Source organism: Corvus moneduloides, chromosome 7 (assembly GCF_009650955.1).
Source record: "Corvus moneduloides isolate bCorMon1 chromosome 7, bCorMon1.pri, whole genome shotgun sequence".
NCBI classification, from domain to species: Eukaryota; Metazoa; Chordata; class Aves; order Passeriformes; family Corvidae; genus Corvus; species Corvus moneduloides.
Genome location: NC_045482.1, coordinates 34,667,980 through 34,688,073, shown reverse-complemented (window position 1 = coordinate 34,688,073; position 20,094 = coordinate 34,667,980). Strand labels below are relative to the sequence as shown.

General features: G+C 35.5%; 1 protein-coding gene across 2 annotated transcripts in view; it reads left to right on the top strand.

The window, feature by feature from the left end:
- Window positions 1-20,094, top strand: part of LRP1B (LDL receptor related protein 1B) — a 638,461-nt gene that overhangs the window by 482,683 nt on the left and 135,684 nt on the right. For both annotated transcript variants that reach the window (XM_032114472.1, XM_032114471.1), the window contains 6 exons: window positions 3,372-3,506; window positions 3,834-3,963; window positions 6,755-6,881; window positions 7,036-7,187; window positions 7,484-7,608; window positions 10,618-10,989. In XM_032114472.1, the coding sequence (XP_031970363.1) occupies window positions 3,372-3,506; window positions 3,834-3,963; window positions 6,755-6,881; window positions 7,036-7,187; window positions 7,484-7,608; window positions 10,618-10,989 (1,041 nt within the window). The remainder of the gene's footprint in view (window positions 1-3,371; window positions 3,507-3,833; window positions 3,964-6,754; window positions 6,882-7,035; window positions 7,188-7,483; window positions 7,609-10,617; window positions 10,990-20,094) is intronic.

The following is a 20,094-nucleotide window of genomic DNA, read 5'->3' as shown; positions in this document are numbered from 1 at the left end:
GACACTTTTTCCATGGGATTTTCTTAGTCCTGTGTGGTGTTGCAGCTAACAGGTGGCTTTGACAGCTGAGTGGGACAGTTTTCTCCCTATCCAGCACAGCTCAGCCACTTCCCTGCAAGGCACAAGCCAAGTCTGGATCTGTTTCTTCCTTCTGGAAGGTGCTCTGGCAGCCTGAAGAGCAGGCATTTCCACCTGGAGTATACTATGTACCTTTCCCCTGTTTTACAGAAATAGTTTTTAGTTTACACAGCCTCACAAACCTCCTATGAAATTAGGAGGTCTCAGTTTTGCATGCATGTGAAAGAAGGTGGGAAAAAATTGAAGATCAGATTCTAAAAGTGACTGGATACATTTCCCAGTGGTGCTTGGATATCTTCAAACATGCTAGCAATTTTTGATTAGTTTTTGGAAAATAAGTAATCTGTGACCAAGTAGTGACCTGAAAAATACCCTGTGTCTTTATCTTTTTAACCCATCAGCTCTTTGACCAGCCTTCCTTTGAGACTCATTTTGTTGCCCCTTGAGTTTACAAACTGGCAGTCTAGAAATAAAATCTTAAGTTATCTGTGTTATATAAATAAAGACACTGGCTTCCTGAAATATACAATTATTTTGTCATACTCCATTGTTTTTTATTTTGATGTATATTCTGCCTGGGAATTCAGCATTGAGAGATCCTAATTTTTTACTTAAGTTTAAGTTAATATTTGCCTTGGTATTGAAATCAGACCTATTTCTGTTGGCTGTGTTGGATCACTTCATCACACAAATATCACTAATCTCTTGTTATCAGGTTAGAAGTTAAGTTCATTAAATCTTCTGGTTTTTTACCTGCTTCTTCATTGATGCTCTTGCATCTCTGTCTAGCAAAATTTCACGTTCTCACATTTTACAGTGCCCTCATATTTGTATATTTTGCTTTCAAATCAGTGGCAGCTGATGTTCAGAGCTTTTCTTGTTTCACGGGTATAGTTCGGTTACGGTCTCCAGAGACAAAAATCACTTAAAGGCAGTGCCTTTGTACAGACTTCTGAGATGGGAAAGACTCTGATACAGAGATTTAATCTATTCCTGGAAAGATACAGGAGGAGAGAGAAGTGGTAACCACACATGTTTGTGAGAGAAAGTACTAAGACAATTGGGTTTTCTAGGCATGTAGGGATGACCTTTTTTTATTATAATACATTTTTTAAAAATTTAAATTATGCAAACATTACTAAATTATGATCTCTAATACAGAAGACTAAAATTTGACCTTTTTAAATTTAAAATACCAATACTACAATTTTATGAGTATATGATATGTATGTATATATACATATATATATACACACATATATATATATATATATATATGACCAATACTAGGATGCTATTTTGTATCTCATGTTTTTTGGTTTGGGATTTTTTTTTTTTTTTTTTTTTTAACCATAGTCATAAGATATGCTAGCTCCTACTTTAGAGAGTTTTATGTGGACTTGGCTAATAAATATCAAATCAATATTTTGGAAGAATGAGATTTTTGGCTTTTTGGAAAAATTAAATTTGAGGCAGGATGAAATGGAGTGAGGTTCTCCAACTTGGCTGATGATCAGTTCCAGCGCAGAGAACATGAATACAATTGGCAGTGACAAATGCACTGCAAAAGATGAATATAAATGGTGTGCAACAGTGAAATCACAAGGGGATTGTGTCTTATAGAAAAGTTACAGTGCAGCTTTCAACTGCATTTCAGCTTCAAAAACAGCTGTTTTTCTCATTTTTGTGCCTTACATTGAATTTTATAAATTCATTCCTAAAACCTACTTACATCAAATAGGATTCAGAAAGCAAGTGGAGGTAGTTTCAGTTTTCATCTTGTTTTTTTTATTTTCCACTTAGTGAGTGTTTCTTGCATTTCACTCTTATTCTGGAAGGTTTCCCAATTTTTTCTGTTCTCTCAGTAAATTAGGTATGCAAAGTGGATAAAATATATTTGTGTATGCTAGTAGTACAGTGTGTCATAATTAAAAGTCTAATGACAATGTCTTGCAGACATGAACAAGCTAGAAGATGGGTACATCTTTTCTCTCCCTGTGTTTTGATACTTCTAAATTCTAATTAGCAAATAAGTAGCAAAATGCGTGACTCTCATATTTGTTTTGATTACTTGAAGCCAGAATTGTCATTTGTTTGATTGGTGGTGTGGTAAGATTCTTGAGCATACCAATATTGTTTGGTCACGAATAACTCTCTTTTTTTTATAAATATATTTATCTATTTACACAAATATTTATACACCTGAAGATATGTATGGATACATGTGGATGTAGAGATAATATTTATACCTATTTTTATAGGTAACATTTCTATGCTGTATGTAGAAATATATATATTCTATAAATACACACACTGTATTATGGAATTAAAAGCAGATATACAAAGTATGAAAAAAATAATGATGGAACAAATATTATTTATTGTCTCTGAGCAGTGTCTTTCCCAAACAAAACATCTCACTCAGGAGGTCATCAGCTGATTACTTGGCAAGCAGAATGTTGGTTGCAGCTTCCCTACAGAACCCTGTCACTGGAAATAGAGACAGTTCCGCTTAAGAGATGCTCTCACTTTGTTTGCCCCATCTCCCTTTTGAGTTTATTATGTGCAACAGAGGGAAGTTGTGTTTGTGCTTGGGCCACTTCAAATTCTTGGCCTGGCTGTTGAGTTAAAATGGTCAAAGTTGTGCCTTTTTTTCCATTTTATGGACAATCCCTGCAGCAGAAAGGCTGGGAAGACAGCTGAGATGTCTGAAACACCAAAAAAAAAAAAGACTCAGTGGAAGCTTGTCAGGACATTTAAAATAAAAGCTGAATTGTGGATGTAATATATATTTTTTATTCTTTTGTCAGCATATCACTCTCAAGTGGCACTTTTTATTTCCCTAGTTAATTTTTTTTTCCCTATACTGTCAAAATTCAGTGTGTCTGATTACTGAAGGAAAACACTGTATAAGCAGTTTTACACTGTAGCTTTTCAGACTCCTGAATATTTTGGAATGGTGATAAACAAAATTGTATGTTTTGAAGCATTTATTCCATTAGGAAGAAGGTAAAACAGCATATTTATTGTGATTTTTAACAAAGGTAGTAGCTTCCAGCTGTTGTCATGGCCCTGTTGTGCTACTTGTGCTGTACTAAACAACCTAGAATTCTGGCAGCATTATTTGAAACAAAATTTAAGAAAAGGAAAAGGAATGAGGAATTAAAGCTGATAATTTTGATACTTGTTACATACTAATGAAGCTATAACTGGCAATATTTGCAATTGCTAATGCAGATATTTGGAGTGAAGTAAATGAATTAATCTGAGAATCACTGGCACATGTTTTATAGGAAATGATACAATCTATTGGACAGACATGGGTTTCAACAAGATTAGCAGAGCTAAGCGAGACCAAACCTGGAAAGAAGACATTGTCACAAATGGTTTGGGGAGAGTTGAAGGCATTGCTGTGGACTGGATAGCAGGTGGGTCTGAGCCTGCTCCAGGACTTGTCTTCATTTCTGAGGGTACATTCTTTCCTCTTCAGCCCAAGGTTAAATAACTTGTTTTCCTTTCAGCTCTAATTTCTGGCATTGCAAATGTCTGGAATTTATTTATATCTCTTGGATGGCAATTCTTAAATGAACAGTTTCAATACCAGTTTATGCTCTAAAAAGCCTGAACAGGAATGATATAAATCACAAATACAAGACCCATGCAAATGAAAATACAGCAGTTAGTTTCCAGTTCTAACTTAAATGCTTTTCAAGTAGTCTTTCCTTCATGCAGTGACTTCCAGGTGTTTTTCCTAGGTAACATCTATTGGACAGATCATGGCTTCAACCTGATTGAAGTGGCCCGGCTGAACGGCTCCTTCCGCTACGTGGTGATCTCCCAGGGGCTGGACCAGCCACGCTCTATCGCGGTACACCCAGAGAAAGGGTAACCTGTGATTCCTAACATACACACAGCTTTTCCTTGCTGTCTGTATTCATGGCATGCCGTCGTTTCTCTGCAAAAATAGTTCTAATTCTCTAAGGAAACCATTTCACCTGAAGGTTAGAGGTTGCTTGGACGCAGGCTTCAATCTGAAGTTCCCAGCAAATCCAAGGAAGCCACGTCAGCTCATGAAGGACCTCACGATGAAATCCCAGAGCAGTGTAATTCTTGGTAGTTATAAACTCCAGGATCGTGTAACATCCCAGTCTAACAACCAGGGAGACTGGCCAGGGTAGCTGAAAGTCACGTGAGATGAAGGTTGTGGATTGGAGAATAGGGGTTGGCAAAACTGACATCTGATTCACCCAGCTGATTGTTGAAGGCAGGGACAGCATTAACAGAAATAGGGAATGTACCATCCCCATCCACCTCCAGAACTCCTTGTGGAGTTGTTCGAGGCCCAGGATGGACTGGGATCTGAGTAACCTGGCCTAGTGGAAGGTGTCCCTGCCCATGTCAGGGGGTTGTTTAGAATGCTTCAGGAGGATGAGAGGACCACAGATCACTATTTTACGTCTGGTAGAATGGTGTATCTCCTGCAAAGGAAGGTAAGCTTCGTCTGTTTTATAACATTGTGCCACAAAATGGTAACTGGAGGTATCTCCACTCAGTTCCTCCAGGAGAAGCACAGCAGTGTTTTGCTAGTGAAGTACAGGTCTGCCTTTCTGTGGAAAGATTTAGGCCTTTTTATCCTTTGCATTATTGTTACATCTTTTCCCCTTTTCAAGGCAAAACTTTCAAAGGTGTTCTTCCCTCCCCTTGTCCTGACTTCACACTCTGCATTTCTCTGGAACCTGGAGCAGACAGCTGTAGGAATAGAGAAGAAAATAGCAGTTATTAGAGCTCATTGAATCTGCTAGTTATGGCAAGATGGGAAGCAGGCAGCATTCAGCTAGTTGGTGACATTATTTATTGTCACTGAGGAAATGTGTAGGGAATGTGTAGCCCTACAAAAGGGTGTCTTTGTCCCTCATCAGGTGTATTTATTCATGCAACATGTTTTGGCAGCTATTCATGATTTTCTTTGGAGGATTTTAGATTCGTTTAACCTGGTAATTATGGGGTTTGTTTTTCGGTCTTTTTTGGGTTTTTTTTCATCAGAGTAACTGGTTTAGGGAACATTTAATTGTAGTATACTCAATGTCGGCTTTTCTATGGCCAACATTTAGTTCACATCCTGTATTAAGAAAGTCTCAAATAACTCTGACCTCTGACCAGATGCCTGAAAGCAATTTCAGCTCTGTTTAGAGGTGCTGTTGTTAATCTGGTTAACATTGCATCAAGCTTACGCAGGGATTGTTAAAATCCAGCTGAATAATACTGCCTATTTTAACATTCCTCAACATATTTTTAATTTAACTCATGTTGCAGTTGAGTTTTCTAGTCTGCCTGAGTTCTATCATTACTATAGATGCTATTGTTTTTTATATCAACAACTATGAGAACAGATTCATTTTTCCTAGAGCCAGAAAGCTCTACAATGAGAGCCAAAGTGGGTTGGTTCAGAAGCTTCATTTGATGAGCAAATTATAGGATTCATTTTTTTTCACCCATATCACATTATTATCCTTCATTATTTCACGTATCTGCAGTCATTTAGTCAAATACAGCTGCTTAACAGCAGGTTGATGTAATGATGTCACCAGACACAGGGGGAGAACTGTTTAGTAATGCCCAGAAGACTTTTGGAAGCTTTAAAAACCAACTGACACACACATCCCACACAGAGGAGGGCACTGGAGAATGGTTTTGTGTGTTCTGTTCACTTTATGTACAGCGTGTTACTAAAAAAAATGTTAGTGTTCTATGAATATTTGCTATGGAAATCCTTCTCCTTGGGCAATTAGTAATATTCTAAGCCTCAATCATGTTATATTGGATACTTCTTCCACAGAATAGATGCTATTGTGTGTGTTTATTGTGTATTTTAACACAGATGTACCTACATACATTTGTGTTTGTAGACTCATAGATATTCCCACAAAGCTGTTCCATAGGTTACTGTTCATAAAGGAAGTGCTCTGTGTAGATTAACTGCCCTCATTTTGCTATACCTGAAGTAACAGACTGAGAAGTTTGTCAAGGCAGAAGTTTGACCTAGCATCTTATCCTAAGTTAGTGATGTCTAGTGAGAAGTATACAGAAACATGAGATTAGGTAAGTAAGATTTAGATTGTTCCCATGAGGCATTTGGCAGAATTTGAAAAATATTTTCCTCTCAAATAAAGCCCCTTTGCTCTGCCATTTCCACAGTGCTTCTCACTGCTTCATAACTAAAACATTTTTAAATTAGGCATCCCTTGTATTATTACAACCTTTGTTAGTGATTAAAGAGCTTCTGTTCCAGAATTATTATTTTTGTTTCTAATTTGCTTTTATTTTTCCAAGCACAAAGCTGAATTCTTTAAGGAATAGAATTTCATATTGACTCCTAGAATACAGTTTTAAGAATTTCTTCTTATATATAGTTTGAAAACAATATCTTAATGAAGTATTCGATTAGCCAACCACTATGATACATTTAATTTCTTAAGATTATTTAGAGACATGAGCCTTATGGTTTTTTAAGTGTCCATTTAATAATATTATATATTATTAATAGTATGTATATTATTAATAGTATGTGTATTATTAATAGTATGTGTATTATATATACTATAATAGTAATAGTTTTGTTTGGCAATGGTAATAATTATGTTTGCAATTTTAATTGGTGATTTCTACAACATTCTAGGTATTTGTTTTGGACAGAGTGGGGACAGACTCCTTGCATAGGCAGAGCACACTTGGATGGCTCTGAGAAGGTTGTCCTTGTGAGCCTGGGGATTGCATGGCCTAATGGGATTTCCATCGATTATGAGGTTGGTTCCCCTGTCTTCCGGTGTACCTTAAAATGTGCAGTATTTGTTATGTTTCATTAAAGCCAGCTGGTGTTCCACCTTGATGTAATCTTAATAACTCTTAATTAAATACTTGGACAAGCCTGTTGATGTTTCCTTTGAAATTAATCTTTAGGAAAATAAATTGTATTGGTGTGATGCTCGTACCGACAAGATAGAAAGAATTGACCTTGAGAGTGGAGGGAATCGGGAGATTGTGCTGTCAGGGAGCAATGTGGATATGTTTTCAGTTGCGGTGTTCGGAGCTTACATCTACTGGTCTGACAGGTAATTTATTTTTCATAAGTATTTTAAATTTCAAAACATTATTTCAGTGCCAGGTGCCTCACCTTTGTAGGATTAGCCGTTCCTTAGCAAGGTCACAGGCGGGATCGCAGAATCCCTCGCAGTTTCCAAGGAGGAGAGGGCGTTCTGATGCTGAAAGCTAAAAAGTGCCTCAGTGCCGTAGATGAGAACAGGTTTCTCCACCTCCTGTTAAGTGAACTCTACACTGCTCTTCAGTCATTTGTTCGGTGTGAATTAGTTGAGGATTGTTGATGAGACATCTTCAACTTTTTTGGCAGAGCACATGCAAATGGCTCTATTAGAAGAGGCCACAAGAGTGAGGCCACGGATGCTGTGACCATGAGGACTGGCCTTGGGATAAACCTGAAGGAAGTGAAAGTCTTTAATAGAGCACGAGAGAAAGGTTGGCTGTTCTTAAGGATGCTATTGATTGTTTTAATATCACCTGCTACTTTTTCTGTATATTAAAGCATACCAAAAATTAAGTAATCAATGATTTTATCTCCACTTTTTACTCTTGAAGTAGATTTTTTTAACTAAAATTAATGTACTAAAGAAAACATATAGTACCAATCCTACTAAAATCTTCAGAGTGTTTCAAAGAGAAAACCTAAAACCAAAACACTTCCTATTATTCCAGGTTTGATGGTTTTTCTTTTGTTTTTCTTAAAAAATACTCTTAGGATTAGGAGACCTTGACTTGTGTTTTACAGAGTAGTAATCTCAGGCAGTTTCAGATTTGTATTCAAAAGCAAACCAGATTTTTTTTCTTATTGGACATTCCCAGCCTCTGTGTCTCATTATTTATTTGCTGAAATTACTTGGGTTTGAATCTATCTTTTCTTTTTTGTTTTTTCTTCTTTTTCTGTGGGAAGAGACCTTGTAAATAATCAGATTTCCTTTATATTCAGTTAGTTTAGCAAACTCAAGAGACAAAAGTTATTATAGACTCTCTTTGATTTATGGTACTGATGGTTAAACTTCATTCTCCATTACCTGACTAAGAATAATCTTGCTTTTTAACTGTCTTTTTACTTCTAAAATTCTGTTTTTGACAATACCTTGAAAAACTTGCTTTAGTGAGCAAAATTGGTTAGATAAGTACCAAAAATGATGATGATTTCCTCAGAAAAAAACTGCTAATGGGTAATCCAGACAAAATTTTCTAGAAACGTGTTCAAAAAGAGAGGAAAAAATTTCCAGTGTTGGTAGCACTCAAAAGTTGCTTTAATCACAGCATTATTTATCCAAAGATTCTGTTTCTTCTACATACATCTTTCCTAAATAACTGCATTAAATATGACATGTTAAATAAATCTGAATTTTGAAAGAAAGCATGTTTATGAAGAAGAAAAACACTTTTTTGAAATTTTAAATATTTTTGAGAAAAAATAATTTGCAAACATATATACATATTAATTTTACTAAGGATTTCTGCATGCAATTTGAGAGCATCATATTTCATGGATAAAAATAAAAGGCACACCAAAACCCATCTCTTTTAACTAGGCTAGAAATTGTTAATGTCTGCTGGCTTGGAAGGGCCTTATATTATAGAATTAGGAAAATAGAGCAGTGGGATAAAACAATGCTTCTTTATGTGTAATTTTTATTGATATCTTTGTAGATTTGATCACATTAGGAATAGGAGAAATGGTTACTGAGCCTAAAAATCTACTGATGTTAGTTTGAAAAACATACCTGAATGATTTTTTAATACGTTTTTCAAATTTTACTAGGGTACAAATGGTTAATGTCATTGGGAGGGGATGTCAGTGAGCCAGAAGGACAAAAGGGCAAAAACAGGTGAAAAATGTTTTTGGAATATTTTTCTATCTCACACTCTTTTATATATCGCTATATATTTAAGTTTATTGAACTAGAAGAAGTTAGCTGTTTAAAAAACGAATGTAATTAAATAGTTTCTAGACCTTTTGTTATTAAAACAACCCCGCAAACCAAAAAGAAAAAAAACCCCAAGCAAACAAACAAAAAAAATCCCAACACCCCAATGAGCTGTGCTGATTGTGATAGATGCTTTTTTTTTCAAACACCTGTTTTACCCTTTCTGGTGAGCCAGTCCTGCAGTGGGATTTGCAAACATTCCCATCTTTCAGTGCAGTTTTACAGGTGTCCAAGGACATGCTCTGACTACACTGGCTTCAGAACTGGCCACTTTAAAGAGATTTACAGCTGGTGAACCATGGAAGCATTGAAGTTTTCCAAGAGATTTTAGAAGCTTGAGGATCTTTTTCATATATTTTCTTTTTTTTCTTCTCAACCTCTCATCCTTCCAAACAGATATTAACTTTTCTAGCCTAATAAAACTTTTAAAGAATCTTTTAAGCAAACTGAATGTAAAAATGTATATAGCTGAATCTCCACATGTTTTACATAGCTTCAGAGGACTGTGTCTCATGGAGTTTTTCCTAGGAACACAAATTCAGCATTTCTGCTTTTAACAGCAAGTTACCTCTCATTTCCCATGATTTTTTATTAAATGGATTTTCAGCTTGAAATGTAGCAGTTAAAGAATTCAATCAACAGGGCTTTCAGACACTACATATTCCCCAACAATTATGGTTTTGTACCTGAAAACATTCTATTAAAATGTTTTATTCACCTTCACTATGTGGAAAACTTTCAGAAGTGGGGAAATCACTATACTGAAAGAGCTGAGTTGTTACATGGAAAGTGCTGTCAGAAACAGAAACTGAATTATCTTAACTAACTGTGATAGTAATTCACAAATAGTCCAAAATAAAAAAAAGACAAATAGCTCCCAATTATTGCTGATTACTGTTATTCTAAACATTGCTTGCAACAAGTGTAGTTACTAATTTGACAATGATTTCTTAATGGTGTGCAATTGTCAGGGAGTAAGTTTTTGAAGTCGGGTTTTAAATTAAATTAGAACAAAATGTTAGGAAATGTCTTCATTGAAAACAGGGAACTGGATTCACACAGTCTTTACTAGTCAGTACATATGTTTTTAATTTGTTAGAAAATGTCTAAAAGCAGTACTGTATTCTGATGGTAGCTAAATTTGACTTTCTGCCAGTAACAGGTGTTTTAAAAAAAAATTAAAACTCAAAGCACTTGAAACATTTTCTAAGTCTTCAGCTGGTTTTAGAAGAATAACTCACGTTATCTTTTTCTATTAATAAAATAAATACTGTTGTGAAGTGAAAAGGGCATTCATTGTATTTGCTCATTAATTGTGTTCTTTAAAATTATTTTTCGGTTGTGGTTAAAGTTGCATTATTTACCGGTTTAGCCTTCGTTTTCCTTGTGAACATAGTGCAAATAACTTTTAAGAGGAGAATTCTCAGAACACATGATATTTCATTTCTTTTTAAGTTAACAAAGTGTATTTTTATTTATAAAAGATTTTATTATGGTTTTTTTACAGGTACCAGTGTCTGTGCCAAGAACAACGGTGGATGTCACCAGCTCTGCCTTTACCGCGGGAACGCTCGGAGAACTTGTGCCTGCGCTCACGGGTACCTGGCAGAGGATGGCATCAGCTGCCTCAGACACGAGGGTTACCTGCTCTACTCAGGAAGGACAATACTAAAAAGCATCCACCTTTCAGATGAGACCAACCTGAATTCTCCAGTAAGGCCGTATGAAAACCCAGAGTACTTCAAAAATGTGATCGCTCTGGCCTTTGACTACAGCCTGAAGGGAAGGGGCACCAACCGCATATTCTTCAGTGATGCCCACTATGGAAACATCCAAGTTATTAAAGACAACTGGGCTGGCAGAAAAGTGCTAATTGAAAGTAAGTAAAAAAAAAAAAAAAACCCACCCCATATATATTCCCCAAAATGCGTATTTTATCTCAATGAACCGTATTGAGTGAAGAGTTGGTGATCACTTTGCTTGATGGAGTAAAAAAAATCAATGACGCTTTACCATAATTAATTATTATATTTTATCCCTATAAGATACATTTAAACATTAACCACTTCAAAATAATTTATCTTAAAACAGGCTTGTGATACTTGAAGCATGTTACTAAAAAACAGAAGTGATGGTGGCAATGCTTAATTTATATTACTGTGACTTAAAGGAGCTTTACCGTTGGAACAAAACCTCATTGTGCATTGCTTGGAAATGAAAATATTTGGCTATTAATTTTCTAGTTAGTGAGGATGAAGTCTCTGTTGTGGCCATTTCCCAGTAGAAAATTTTAAGACCTTGGTCATGGTGTTCAGCTGATTCACCCATCTTGAAGTGAAACCCAAGAAAGGGACTTGTGCTCAGTGATAATCAAAGCCAAATTCCAACCTACAAAACGGTTTGGTTTTAATAGAAGCTCACTTGGTAATGTACTTATTTACTCCTCATGTTTACTATGCCTTCATTCCCCCCAGGAGTAGGAGGAATTTTATGAAATGTGACCAGTTTCTAGCCTTTGAAACTTGTAGCTTGGCACTACTATCAAGAAATTGCTGCCAACATCTTCACCAAAGTCTTTGGGATAGGACAAACCACATTTTGCTGCTGAGGTCTCAATAAAATCTGAGTGTCTGGCAATAAAATGTTTATCAACCAAGTCTGACATAACTGTAATACAATGTGTGTGTAGGAAGGTACCAGGTTTGTCGTGGTAAAATCTGAATGTGAATACATAAGGAATACATCCTTAATGCTAAACATCCATAAATCTGTATGCCAGAAGTGTTAATTGTAAAAACTTCTGCTGTCTTTCATTTCTGTTCTACTTAATTTGTTCTAAAATATGCAACAAACCACATTCATCTGGAGTCAGTTATCACATGCAGATACTGAATTTGTTTGTTCTCTTACCTTTTCAGTACTGTCTGGCTTTTTTGAAGGCTGCAATTTCAGTAATTGTTTCCCAAAAGGTCTGAAATGCTATATAGTATTTGCTCCTTAAGTTGTGGATAAATCTCTTATGAATTTCTACTGTTTTATGCTATGTTGCCTAAATTTAGCTATTTGTTTGGGTCAGTTTAATAACAAAACCAAAGAGTGGTGAGGAAAAATGGAATTTTGTTTGCTGTATCACCTTTTGCTGTTGCGTGTTAATGGGAATATATTTTAGAAAAGAAAAAAGTTAAACAGTTGCAAACTGACAAAATATTGCACAACTGACATTGGATAGTTGTTATACATTCTGCCTCTGCACTGGGCTTCTGTGGAGTCATTTGTGGTTTTGAAAACAGTTGGCATTAATGCATGGAAAAACATTTTAAAAATATTTTTGAACTGGAAAAGGGCAGATTTAGATGAGATTTAAGGAAGAAATTCTTCACTATGATAATGATGAGGCCCTGCCACAGATTGCCCAGAGAAGCCATGGCTGCCCGATTCTGGGAAGTGTCCAAGGACAGGCTGGATGGAGCTTGGAGCAACCTGGGATAGTGGAAGGTCTCCCTTCCCATGGCAGGGGGTGGAATGGGATGATCTTTTAAGGTCTCTTCCAAACCAAACCATACTGTGATTATTTTTGATACAAGGTGTTTGGGTTTCTTCCCGTTGATCTCCTATGTGTGCATATTTTAGAGGAATTTGTGCTATCTGTATAAAGATATGTTAAAGATAAACTAAGCAATGAATCAGGATGTTCCCATTACTCCCAGAAAAGCATTAAACCTAAGGGTTCAGAGTTGAGCTTAGCTGCACAAGAGACAGAAACATGCAGGGGTGACATGGAAGCACAACTTTAGCTCTGGTGGTTTAAAAAGAGATTAAAAGTATCATTTGAAAAGCCATTGGAATTTTCAGCATTTAAAACAGACAAAGAAGAGAAATAAGTACTGGGGAAGCGCTAATGCAGATAGAAATTGGTTTTTAAAAGAATAATAAGGCATTCTTCATTACTTCATAGGAGGTTGCTCTACAAGAGCTAAAGACATTCCATAAAGCATAGCTGGGAATTACAGGTCTAAGAAATTGTTCGGAAGTGTTTCTACTTATAGCTTAATATGCCAGATTTCATTTTTCATTAGCAGAGTCAGCGCTCTGAATAATTGAATGTCAGATGAAATTTTGTATCCTTGGAAAAGCATTCACTGTAGCTGCTTGGGATGTACATGTGAACTATGGCATTTTGTAGAAATACTTCTCTGTTATTCTGTAGAAATGCTTCTTTCTAAGTGAGAAGGGATATAACATCCCAGAATATGTTTATTGCTCCCTTTCATGTGTTTTAAACCTCTTCAGTTTATGTTGAGTCATTCTTTTTCAGATGGTATTTCTGTAGCCTTCCATCCCACGGTCTGCATGTGATTTTTCTCTCACTATAAACAGGAGACATTCATGAGGCTGTTTGATATAATGAAAAGACTTGATCAATCTCCACCTGTAAGGAGAAAAGCAGTGTTAAGATGGTTGCACCACTAATTCCATTCACTGGAAGACGTAAAATTCCCAAATTTTTTCATTTCTGAGTTAAGAATCTGTGATCACATAGAAATTATTGAGTGGAACCCACCTGAAAAATTATAGTAATAATGTTTCATTTCAGACTTGAAAAATAACATATTTGACATTAATTTTGCTATTTTTTTCCTCCAGAATTATTAGAATACATCTGTGGGAAGTTTTACTTTGTTAGGAAGAGATTCAAAACCACACTGGAATTACTTAGTGTGGTTATATCAGTTCTACAACCTTTTTCTACCTCATTTAGTTGTAGTCCACAAATAGTGTAAACCTTTGCTCAGTAATTGACTTTAATAGAGAAAATAGGGTACGTTACATACAAGACATGGTTGTCCCAGATTTTTAGTTCACTGAATGTAAACCTGCTCCTAAAGGATCTATTACCAGATAGATCTATACCTCCCTGAAATCAGACGTGTCACTCAAATCTAATAGATCCGTGAACTTTTCTGCACACTAAAAACACTTAAGACACATAGAGCTCTTTGTTAAACAGGTTTCTAGCTCACTAAAAACAGATTTACAACTCACGAGCAGCCCATTATCTAACATGTTTTTATCTCACTGAGAACAGATTTACTACCCAGAAACAACCCTTTATCTAACATGTTTCCAGTTCACTGGAAACAGATTTACAACCCATACACAAGCTATTATCTAACACAGTTCCAACTCACTGAATATTGATTTAGAATTCATAAACATCCCATTATCTGACAAATTTTCACCTCACTGAACAGATTTGCAACTCATAAACAACCCATTAGCTAACACATTTTCGGCTCAGGGAAGGTAGATATACAGCATATAAACAACTTTATCTAACTTGTTCCAGTTCACTAAAAACAGATTCAAAACTCACCAAGAATCCTGTACCTGGTGGGGTCCTGTCTTCAGCAGCAAGAAACAATGACAACAACAACAACAAACCAGGATGTGCACAGCGTGCCTTGCCCTAACACCTTTATTATTTGTGCAATGTAGGGTTTTTTTTGAGGGGATTCTTTCATATCTCTAAACTCTCCTTTGGTCAATCAGCAGCAGCTTTCTCTTTCTTATTTTTCTAAGTAATTTTAACAGGCTAATCTTTCTTATTTCCACTTCTTAAAAAAGTTTACCTTTTTCTTGGCCTATGATTTCCCACAAATATTCTTTTGGCTGATCTAAGTTGTTTCAAAGCTTATGTTTATACAAAGAAGCCTTTTTAGAAGAAAAACTTCCAAGTTTCAATTTCTAGGCTATTAGTGCTTTTTTAATATATTTATCATAGGGAGAAGTTTGAAGTAATATATTCATTAACCAAAGCCTTCCTCAGTGTATCTTTAGAAAAACAGTGCAGTGCTCAAATAGGTTTAGTACAGTGGTACAACAGTAGACAGAAGACCAATGAGCAAGTTAAAAATTAAAGAAAAAAGGTGGAGGCAAGGAAAAACAAACAAAAAAACAAATGAGAAGGAGGGAAGAGTATTAACATGAGATACACTCAGTGAGATGTTTTTTTCCTCCTGCCTGTGTAAACAACAGCACTGAGACATTTTGCCAGTGTACTGTCTTTCACAGCACAAAAGGGAAATGTTATGTGAAGAAAACGCTCCTGTTTTGAACCTGAAGCACTCATGCCCATGGAACACAAAAATCTTTTCACTGCTAACATAAAGTGTCAGATCCTGTGATGTATTGTGAGGCTTTTTACAGTCTGAATCTTTTAAAGGTGTTCCAATGTGTGCTACTATTCTTCCTAACTAAATGGGTCCAATTTAACTGTCAAAAAGGCATTTATGTTCCCATTTCTCTTACAGAGCATTACATTTTGTACATTGTGTGAGATCCCTTTAGTTTTGGAGCTTTCTTCTCCAGGAAAGAACTTTTTAATCTGTTAAAAATAAATACTTGAATATTGCTGCTTTTCATTTCATAAATAAATGGGATTCATTATTAACTGTATGTGTTGGAATAGAGGTCCAGTGATTTTGACCTTTTAAAGGAGGGAAAGTGAGAGGGAAAGAGAGGCTGTTGTTAAGTCTAGGATATTTAAATAGTAAAACGTAGTGTTTATTATTACAATGCCAACATTGTTACAGGAAAACAAAGTGTCTGGTTTGTCAATGGAATTTGTTTCTGTATATTGCTGCATATTAGAGAATCAGACAGTCACAGAATGTTTTGGTTGGAAGGGACCTTAAAGTTCCCACACCCTGCCAGGGCAGGGACACCTTCCACTACGCTAAGATTAGTGGGTAAAACCTGTGAGTTGTTGTTATAGGTGGATGAAGTTTACTAATTTTATATCAAGCTTTTTTTTTAAATTTTAGAAATGTGTATTCCTGCACATTTCATGCTTTGTTTAGGTGTTCCTGGTGTGAAACTCTGAAATATATTCATGATGGGAGCTGCCTCACACTGATCTTTTAGTTTGGTACATCCCGAGCATTCCCAACCTCAGTACCGAGGAAGGGTGTTTCTTTCTGCCTGCTGCACTTGAGAGTGTTCCTGAAGAATTAATAATGTCTGTGACTGAGTCAACTTTAAACATTGCCCTCAAATTTATATTGATGTACATTATTTGCTACATTTTTCCTTCAGCAGCTGTGACTTAGTTGCATAAAATGTAAAAATACATTTGGTGAATTGTCAGGAAAAAGCTACCCAGAGGAACATCTCTCAAATTTTATTGTTTTTTTTTAATTTTTTTCTAAAGAGTAATGTGATCCAGCAAATATCATTAGATTGCGAGGCTATTCTGGCATTAATGCCTCAAATAGCTCTTTTTCAAGAGTAATAATAAAAATGTGTGATTATACATATTTATTGGAAGGCTTATTAGGATAGTCATGCTATTGTTCTGAAGGTGGTAAGGGTGAATAGTTTTGGGGTTTTTATAGAGTCCATATGTAATGCATAAGAAGATAATGTGGGCTCCTGTAATGAGGAAAACATTTCTTCCATGACAATTGTTGAGATTTTTAACAATCCAGTAAAATACTTTCATCTCTATAGGTTAGCTTTCCAATCTAGATCTCTTTCTGCTTTTAAACCTTCTTTTATGTTGATATGTTTAACTACATTGAAGTTATGATGTTACAACACTTGCTAACTGGTAATGACTTGTTGAACCGTACTGGGAAGGTTCCAGTTACAGTTTTACAAAATACTACTGGTTTTCTAAATTATTGAGTTCCGTGCATTTCCTTAAGCTTGTGATGTGTCATTCTTTGTTACATTATTCCTGCTGACCCTAAGACAATCCCTAAATTTAATAACTGAGTAAGTTGTATATCAGATAATGAAGGACAGAGTGTTGCAGGTCTGTGATTTTCCTTGGTAAATAATCAGGGAACATTTGTGGAAGGGCTCTATCCATTGTCTAGAAAAAAATAATTGGAGGTAGAAATAGATTTCATCATAAAAAGCTGTTGGTTATTATGGAAGATACCAAGTGTTTTGCTAGATATGAGATTTCAGTATTGCACTTTCCACAAAAAACCTGAAAAGATGGAGGGTTTTTTCCTGCTTTTAGAATGGTCTTATATTTCTTTATATCATTCCCAACAAATGTTTATTCTTTCCAGTATTGGCTCAGGAAGTTTGAAGAAGTAATAAGGTCACATTCACGGAGATGTTTGTAGTTTCTTAAGCTAATTATTACCTTGAAGAGCCAAAGCCTTTGCTTATGCTGTCTTACTGCATTTAATAATCTTTAATGTGGGATAGCTTATAGCATGGGTTTATTTTTTCAAGATATAGAAAAATGGTACAGGTGTTTGGTGATTCTTGGTATAATTTTAGCAAACTTTACATCTGCTCTGAAACAAAATTATATTCTCAGGCTAAATAGAACGATGGCATAATTGGCTATTGCAGTTTATGATAAACTTATTACTGTGTGAGAACTTTTATTTAGCAAAAGGTTTCCTGGTACTTGGAAGAGCAAAGTGAGGGTGAGGATTATGTAAAGTTCTGGTTGTGCAGTCAGTGAGAGATGTGAATAGAAACGCTTTCCTTCAGGTGCCTTATTGCTGGTGAGGCTCTGCTTTCACCCCAGATCAAACAGGGACCACCTGTTACCTATCACCATAATCTGTCACAAACAGAGTGACACAAACCACGACCCCCTCCTGCGACCAGTCTGCTGTAACAATCCTCAGGCTGAATCCTGAAAGGGAAATTGCAAAACCCAAGTCAGAGAATGAATAAAGATCAAGCAGGTGTTTCACCACTGATCATTAAAGCCATCTCCAATGTTCTGATATCAAAGTACAGTTTATGCTCAATTTGATTGCTTTGATGGCTTTCAGTGTTAAAAAAAATAATGATGTTGACAGTTGTTCTTCCTTTACATCATTGTTAAGGAAAAGGAGTTGGTTAAAATGGTAAATTGAAGGAAAAAGGTAATTGAAGTGGTGCAACTGGAAAAGTTTTGACTGTAAACTTTCTAGGTGGTTTTAAAAACAGAAGGTAAGAAGTAAAAATCTATGAAATGGAGAACTAGTGTGTATATGTGTGTATGTGTGTATATATATATATATATAACCAAAATCAGTGGCAAGTATTATTGGATTATTTTAAACCTTGCCCTTTATTATTTATATTTTCTGGCTGCAATAATAAGGGAGCATATTCTGAGTTGTTCAGTTATTGATTTTTTGCTTGTCTGTTCCCTGAGAAAGTCAGATGAAGATCAGCATGACAATATTTATAGGCTGCGTCTCATCTGTGGGATGCAATCTATCTTCGTTAACTTCAGTAAAAGTGATAGATAGCATTTGGCAACGTAATGATGTGATCACTCTGGCATTGCCTTTGTAAATCATAAGCTGTTGCATTCTCTTGTGTAGATATTTAATCAGTTATACACCCCATTACTGATTTAATTCGGAACGTCAGTGGCAGGTGAATAATGTGAGTATTTGTATATTAATATCATATTGTATTAATGTTCTTTTCACTTAAGTATGCTATTCATGTGAAAATCATAAACTGTTGCTTCATGGCTTGAATAAATTTAATCAGTGCTGTAGGCATCTAATGCCATCAGTGTTTTAATTCAATATGTCAGTGAAACAAATGGGATTCCTTTCATTTCCAGTTTCTTTATGCTTTACCAGTTCAGAATATTACATGATGCTGCAAAAATATGAAGCTTAGAGTAAACAAATTGCTAATTTTCAACCTGTCAGTGGCATTTGGGACTAAATCCCCCAACTGTAGCACCAGAGAGGACAAGTACATATTTCCAATGTATTTTATAGTAACTGAATATCTAACGATAAAGTAAATTTAAGGAAAAAAGTGCTCTAGAGTATTCTTTAAAGGAGTACGAAATAAGGAAATATAAAATAATATCTATACAAACCAGTGATGATATAACACTGAAATGCAGTTGCTCAGGAACATTCTCCAGTATCCTGTCTTTAGCAATATGAAGTTGCTGGAAAGCTTTCATTTTAAGGAACAGCCTAAAGGTCTAGACGACCATTTCTAGCATAATTCCTGTCCTTGGTCACTGTTTTATCACTGATAAAAGATTTACAGGAACTTAGAGATTCGTCAGTAACCTCTAAACAAAAAAAAAAAAAAAAAAAGGCAAAAGAAAACCCCTAGAAATGTATAAACTAACCCAAAAAAATTGTATTAGCAGTGAGAAATTCTTATCATGAAGATTTGCCTGAATGGTGCACTGCTGGCACGTCCAGTTCACACCACGTGCTAAAAAGAACAAAGTTACTTGTGTTATACATTGGAAGAATTTATCTAAAAGTTGTATTGCTCTCTAAATCCTATGCCCTTGACTTTTAAACCACCTTATTTATAGATTTCTAAAGCTATTAAATGAGTCACTCCTATATTGGTGGAGTTCTCAATTCCGTAAGTACAGAACATGATAAAACTACAAGTTTATCAGCAAATAAAAGAGTGTGCCTGGTGTAAATCCTTCAGAATTAATACTTTTGGTGGGGTTAAGAAAATGCACTTGGTGTGTGTTTGCAGCAGTTAGTTTTCTATTTAATTAATATTTTTTCCTGTCTTAAAACAATATAAGTCTTCTGATTTTTTTTTTTTTTTGTAGGAGCATATTTTTTTGCTCTGTTTTTCTGTTTGAGTTATTTATGAAATAATTGTCATCTACAGGTTTCTCCCCTGAACCTTATCTTTGAATTAAGTTTTATAGTTTGCTTTCTTTTAGCTCTGCTCTGCTGGGACATACATATATATGGCAAAGGTTTTTTTGCAAAATTGCATATTTTAGGTATTTTATTAAAACATTTTTCATCTGTATGCTAAATGTTTGCTTGTCTCCATACATGCCATAACCTTCCATGTTGCTGTTCTCTAAAAACTTAGAAATTGCCATTTTATGAATAGTAACTTGAATTTAAACCTTCTTCTGTCACCATTTACAGGCCTAAACATGGAACTGCAGTATGATGTGTTTGTCCTGGGTACGAAGGGGAAACTTTGCTTTCTGATATCT